The 6,931-nt window shown below is 46.5% G+C and overlaps 1 protein-coding gene across 1 annotated transcript in view; it reads right to left on the bottom strand.

Moving 5' to 3' along the window:
• Positions 1–6,931, bottom strand: part of POLQ (polymerase (DNA directed), theta) — a 72,427-nt gene that overhangs the window by 15,131 nt on the left and 50,365 nt on the right. Inside the window, exons 21-23 of the mRNA XM_015424532.1 lie at positions 6,058–6,251; positions 4,563–4,700; positions 871–1,045 (exon numbers count right to left, since the gene is read on the bottom strand). Of these exons, the coding sequence (XP_015280018.1) occupies positions 871–1,045; positions 4,563–4,700; positions 6,058–6,251 (507 nt within the window). The remainder of the gene's footprint in view (positions 1–870; positions 1,046–4,562; positions 4,701–6,057; positions 6,252–6,931) is intronic.

Below are 6,931 nucleotides of genomic sequence, written 5' to 3'. Positions count from 1 at the left end.
CCGAAAACCTTATGGGGGCGATCTGACGGCCCTTTCCCCCCCCACCAAATCTCCCCCCCCCCCCCCCCAGAACCCCGAATTGGTGGGGAGCAACTGGTGGAAGTCTTTGCTTCAAAACAAAACCAAGCTGGAAACAAAACACCACGCTTGGAGATTGTTCACGTGAATCAACTAGTATGGCTGTAGATTCGGACCGGAATCCAAAGAAATGAATGGACCCACCACGGTCCAAAACGGAATGTGATTTCAACTACAAGGAAGAGGTTGGATTTATACCCTGCCCTTCACTACCTGAAGGAGTCTCAGAGCGGCTTACAAACTCCTTTCCCTTCCCCTCCCCACAGCAGACACCCTGTGAGCCAGGTGGGGCTGAGAGAGCTCTGAGAGAAACTGCTCGTGAGAGGACAGCTCTGAAAGAACTTGTGACTGACCCAAGGTCACACCAACAGCTGCATGTGGAGGAGTGGGGAATCAAACCCGGCTCTCCCAGATTAGAGTCCGCACTCCTAACCGCTACACCAAACTGACTCTCTGGAAAACAAACAAACAAAAATCTTGTTTGATAAGTGCAGTTCAAAGACTACAAACACGTGATGAAAAATAAGAAGGAAGTAGGTGATTCATCTGAGCCCATCTTCCTTAAGGCCTGCCACCAACTGCAGTAAGGTTAGAAAATGGCTACTGACTCCAGGCAAGCAGGGCAGTCCTTAAGACCCACAATTATCGCTGAACTTCTTTCAGGTACAGAAAAAAACAACAGACCCCTCAATGTATTATACGCGGGAAGCAGCGGGTCTCCCTCCCCAAGTAAATGGTCAGTGTTCTGGTATTTCTACGGCAATCAGTGTGCAAAGGAATAACAGTCGTCACCTGTAGCACTGTGAGTCTGAGAAATGGGATAGATCCTCTCCATTCCCAGTACAGGATTCAAACGTTTCTCCCTCTGCAGGGGAAACACCACTTTGGTTATCGCGTTGTTGATCTTCCTCCATTCTAAAATCAGGCCTGGCAACGGGTGCAGCGCCTTTAGCTTCTCTAAGGAATCCTGCAGAAATTAAGCGCAGGGGAAAGCCCATTAGTTGCCTTCCTGCCTACTCATGATTTCCATATGAAACTTTTTATTTATGTTAAACATTTAATGGCCACCTGTCTTCCTTATGGAGCTCAATGCGGCTTACTAGAGAAATAAAGTACATAAAAGAAGATTTACATAACAATATATATAAAACCAAAATTTAAAATCACAATTTAGGACTACTTTAACCAAACACCTTCCAAAGTATGACCACGTTCAGCTGCTTTCTAAAGACTGGAAGTGAAGGAGCCAGGTGCACCTCCCTGTGGAGGATGTTCCACAAACATGGGGCTGCCACCTGAAAAGGCCATGTCCTGTGACTCCCCAAACCAGCTTCTTTGATTGACAGGACAACCAGAAGGGCCCCTCCCCATGATCTTAATTTTAACACGCAAACCCTGGGGGGCAGCCCTTGAAAACTGCACTCATGTAGGCCATGTGGTCCAGCCAGCCTCACAGAGTCCCGCAGAATACCACACAGCCCTGATGCTTTGACTCTGGCCAGCTTGGGGAAGGCCCCTCTTGGCCGCTCCTCAACAGGCAGGATGGGGGCGATCGAGGGCTGCATTCAGCATTCTCCTTCCATTCTCCTTCCCTTTCTCCTTCCTGAACACAACCTCCCCCCGAATCCTGCAGAAATTAAGGGCAGGGGAAAGCCCATTAGTTGCCTTCCTGCCTTCTCATGATTTCCATATGAAACTTCATTTATTTATGTTAAACATTTAATGGCCACCTGTCTTCCTTATGGAGCTCAATGCGGCTTACTAGAGAAATAAAGTACATAAAAGAAGATTTACATAACAATATATATAAAACCAAAATTTAAAATCACAATTTAGGACTACTTTAACCAAACACCTTCCAAAGTATGACCACGTTCAGCTGCTTTCTAAAGACTGGAAGTGAAGGAGCCAGGTGCACCTCCCTGTGGAGGATGTTCCACAAACATGGGGCTGCCACTGAAAAGGCCATGTCCTGTGTACTCACCAAACCAGCTTCTTTGATTGACAGGACAACCAGAAGGGCCCCTCCCCATGATCTTAATTTTAACACGCAAACCCTGGGGGGCACCATCGGCATTGTTGTCGGATGGCCATCAGGCCTCTGCTTGAAAACCTCCAAAGGAGGAGATGCTGAACTTCTCCTTCCTGCTCCCCTACCAAGAACGGTATTACGAATAAACCAAGTACTTCTTCATGTAGCGCATCGTTAACCTATGGAACTTACTACCAGGATCCAATGGCCTTTCGTTTTAACAGCTTGTGTTTTAATGACTGTGGTGTTTTTATTGTAAGCTGCCTTGAGCAGGACTATGAAGAGGCAGCACAGAAATATTCTAAATAAAGAAATACCACAGGCATTTGGATGGCTGTAAAGGAAAACTGGTCAGATCTGTGAAGGAGAGGTCTAGAAACAGCCTCCTGGTCAGATTCTGAGGCACAAACAACAAGAAGACAAAGATTGGATTTATACCCCATCCTTCACTACCGGAAGGAGTCTCAGAGCGGCTTACAAACTCCTTTCCCTTCCCCTCCCCACAACAGACACCCTGGGAGGTAAAAGAAGAAGAAGAGATTGGATTTATACCCCCCCCTTCATTACCCAAAGGAGTCTCAGAGCAGCTTACAATCCCTTTTCCTTTCCTCTCCACAACAGACACCCTGTGAAGTAGGTGGTGCTGAGAGCGCTGAGAGAACTGCTCTTGAGAGAACAGCTCTGAAAGAACTTATGACTGACCCAAGTTTACACCAGCAGCTGCATGTGGAGGAGAAGTGGGGAAAGCAGACCTGGTTCTCCCATATTAGAGTCAGCGCTCTCCTGGACATCACTCTCCTCGCCTTCTCTGAGCTCCCAGGGGCATCTGCTTGGCCTCATTGTGGGTAAAGAGTGGCAAAAGGTTGGATGACTTGACCTCTTTGGGGAAATCAATGGCATTATCCTCTCATAAGGTTTCAAATGAAATCTTCCTTTGTTCTTAGGTAGATTTTCATCTCTTTCGGTAAAGGAAAAGAAGTCCTGAAGCAGATGAATGATATAGCCGGAGCTCAAAGCAGTGAACGTGGCTCCCCCCCCCCCATCCATCCATCCTTAATAACGATCCTGTGAGGTCGGTCAGGTGGAGAAAGCGCGACTGGCCCAAGGCCACTCAGCAGGCTTGGGGGGCAGAGTGGGGCTCTGAGTCCACTTCGTCATTTCCCTACTGAGTGCCAGAGGCAGAGGAGGCAGAAGTGCACGGTGGCACGGTGAAGGTACCAGCCAAGAGGGCGGATGAGAAAAATAGGGCTCACCAAAGATGATAATACCAAATTTCATGCATTAACTAGCATTCGTTCATTATATATGAAGTACATCTCATGAACATAAGCAAAGCCACTAAATGATAACACGAGTACAACACAAAACAATACAAGATCTTTATGTAGTTATTCTTGACGTCATTTTGGCTGAGCTCCTGGAATGTTTACTCTTTGAGACGTCCTGACGGAGCAGTAAAGTGTGCAAAGCAAACGGAGGAGTCTTCATCCTACGAGTTCCCGAACAGTGTTTATCACTCCTTAACACACTTTCCTAGGATTAAACAGCGGTTTCATATGTCTTTTTCAACTCTATCTCTCAGTTGGTGTTTGTCACCGATCTCTTGCCGTGGCACAAGCAGAGAATGACCATAATATGGATCAACGCAACCTCTCTCTAATGTCTTCCCAAAGGGTGCATTGATCCACATTATTGTCATTTCCTGCTTGTGTAAACATTCCAGGAGCTCAGCCAAAACGACGTCAAGAATAACTACATCAAGATCTTGTATTGTTTTGTATTGTACTCGTATTATTATTTACTGGCTTTGCTTATGTTCATGAAATGTACTTCAGATATAATGAACGAATGCTAGTTAATACAGGAAATTTGGTATAATAATCTTTGGTGAGCCCTATTTTTCTTATTGTAATTACACCAAAGCCTGTCTAGTTTAAAGTGGCTGATGAGGCAAACAGGAGCCTATATGGAACTCCAAGCTTTCCAGCCACTGTCTTCTCTGTGTCTAGTTTCACCCACGGCCATTCAAAATTCCTCCAATGGTTTTTGCACTCGTTAGCCTCCTGACGCCCTGACCGACGAGAGCGTACCAATACTGACAGTCAGCCACTGACGTCCAGCCACAGACGTCCAGTAGGCTACCCACCTTACAGAAAATAATAAATAATAAAATAATAAAACAAACATATGAAAACCTCACAAATCAATCCAAGGGAACAACCCCTTCTGAATGACAAATTGAAGGGCTAATAAAGAAATGCTTTATGATGTATAGTTTCTGGTAAGCTAGACTATGATTTACGGTCAAGTCACTGTCATAGAATGTTGGAACTAATGTTTATGTTGATGAATGTAAAGGTGTTAAAAACTCAATCAAAACATAAAAAAGAAAAAAGAAGTCCTCTGGGCTCCTACTTTTGGGACCAGAAGTCGTCTTTACTAGAAACTGTACCTTGGTGGTGCTGAACTGCTTGGCCAGTCGGACTCGGTTTCCATTTGCGGTGGCCCTTCTGGTGTAGCCCAATGTCTTCCTGCCCTGCTGCACTTTAGACTCGCCGTCTGGTGGCAGCTTCTGTTCCAAAAACAACACCTGGGAGAAGCCAAAAACCATCACCCGGGCAATCGTAGCGCAACCACGGCGGACTATGAACAATCCCCTCTTTACTTACACTGTGTCATTTGGACCAGATAATTAAACAGCTAATTAAGGAGAAGTACTCAAGTGGTTAAGACGCTGAACTGCAGACCGGAAGGTCGGTAGTTCAGCAGTTCAAGAGTGCCACGTGACGGAGTGAGCTCCGGTCTCTGGCCCCAGCTCCTGCCAACCTAGCAGTTCGAAAGCAAAACACTGCAAGTAGATGAAGGGAACAGTGTTCTGTGTGCCTCGGCGTGTAGTCATGCTGGCCACATGACCACAGAAATGTCTTCGGACAGCGCTGGCTCTTCGGCTTGGAAACGGAGATGAGCACCGCATCCCTAGAGTCAGATTTGACTGGCTTTTGAGCAAGGGAAACCTTTACCTTTACTTACTAATGTTAAGGTGATCAAAATAAGAAAGGAATGTTAAATGGAGTGTGGTCCTTAACTTTGATTCTGCAGGGAATGCTAAGCTCGCTTTTAATTACTGAGATGGTTCGGATGCAGATTTATTCGGTCAATGACCATTACAAATCAAAAGATTTACCATAGAATAGATAGAAGAATGCAAAAGGTCGCCCTGCTAACGCAACAGTCAGAATTTACTAAATTTTAAAATTTGTGCACGGAATCTCCTGAGGGATTTCGCAAGCCGCTGGAATTTTTTTTTGCACAGCTCATACTAGCCTTTTGATTGGGCACCCAATAAAAGCTCATGGAGATGTAAATATCGTTTTAAAGGAGGGGAAAGTACAAGGGAAAGCAGCCTGGCTGTGATGATACTGCAGACTCACACCCAGGCACAACTGCCAATAGATACACTTCAGATGTGGGGACAAAAAGGGGACCAGAGTGACGTACCACCACCAGTTCGTATTGGTGCTTCTTGTCTAAATTTGAACTAGAGTCGCCAGCTCTGGGCTGGGAAATACCTGAAGATTAGGGGGGGCGGAGACTGAAGAAGGCGGGGTTTGAGAAGGGGAGGGGCCTCAACAGGGTACAATGCCCATAGAGTCCACCCTCCAAAGAAGCCATTGTCTCCAGGGGAACCGATCTTTATCAGCTGGAGATCAATTGTAGTAGCGGGAGATCTCCAGGTGCCACCTGGAGGGAGACAACCCTAACTTGAACTCATTTCCCACTCTGATTTCCACCTGAAAATACGGCAGGATTTTCACCACACAGATGCCAAGGCATGGACTGAGGGCACTCCCCCCCCCCCCCGAAAAAAAAATCTCCCCATAAATGGTGTTAGGGCCTGATCCGTACTGGGCCCGTAGCACAGCGCTCTTCCCCAGTCACACCGGTACCTCGGCAACGTCGTCAGGACTCGTTAAGGAGAAAGTGTGTCCCGCCAGCTGGTAGATCCGATTCTCGATCTCATTCAGTTTGGCTTGCATGACGTGTTTCTGAGTCTCACACTCCACGTCGCTGAAACCCATGCCATTGAGCTCCAGCAAAGCCAAGCAATACTGGTTTGGCATCTCCACTTCATGGAAAATGTCTGGGACAAACAAACAGGGATGTAAACGGGGCAAGAAGAGGGTCAACAAATAAAATAATGTATAAATAATATATCAAACACATGTATTTAGTTGTAAAGGATTAAAAATATATATATGGGGCCAATGCTCCCTCTAAGCTGTGGAGTCTTGTGAGCAAAAATTCGACTTTGTGAGCTGCTGGCATTAAAGTTGCGAGCGAGGGATTCGGCGACGGCATCAATTAGTTTGCTCTGGAGCCCTCCTCCCTGAGCTGAGAAAAAGATGTGTGAGCCAGAGGCCAAAGAACTGTGAGCTCGCTCACACTAACTAAAGGGTGGCGATAGGGGAGCAGCAGTCTCGGAGGCAGCCTCTTGAGTGTGGGGTGCCTCAGGGGGCGGTGCTGTCCCCGATGTTGTTTAACATCTACATGCGCCCCCCTGTCCAGATTGCCCGGAGGTATGGGCTTGGGTGTCATCCATTGTTCCCTCTAAGCTGAGTTAGTGTGAGCCAGCTCATAGTTTTTTAGCCTCCGACTCACACATTTTTGTCTTAACTCAGGAAGGATGACTCCAGAGCAAACTTATTGATGTAGTAGCCAAATCCCTCGCTCACAACTTTATTGCCAGTAGCTCACAAACTAGAATTTTTGCTCACAAGTCTCCACAGCTTAGAGGGAACATGGGTGTCATCAATATGTGGA

The sequence above is a fragment of the Gekko japonicus genome, unplaced genomic scaffold (assembly GCF_001447785.1).
Source record: "Gekko japonicus isolate JY-2015 unplaced genomic scaffold, Gekko_japonicus_V1.1 scaffold274, whole genome shotgun sequence".
NCBI lineage: Eukaryota > Metazoa > Chordata > Lepidosauria > Squamata > Gekkonidae > Gekko > Gekko japonicus.
Note: the sequence above shows the minus strand (reverse complement) of the source record. Positions and strands in the feature narration are given on the sequence as shown.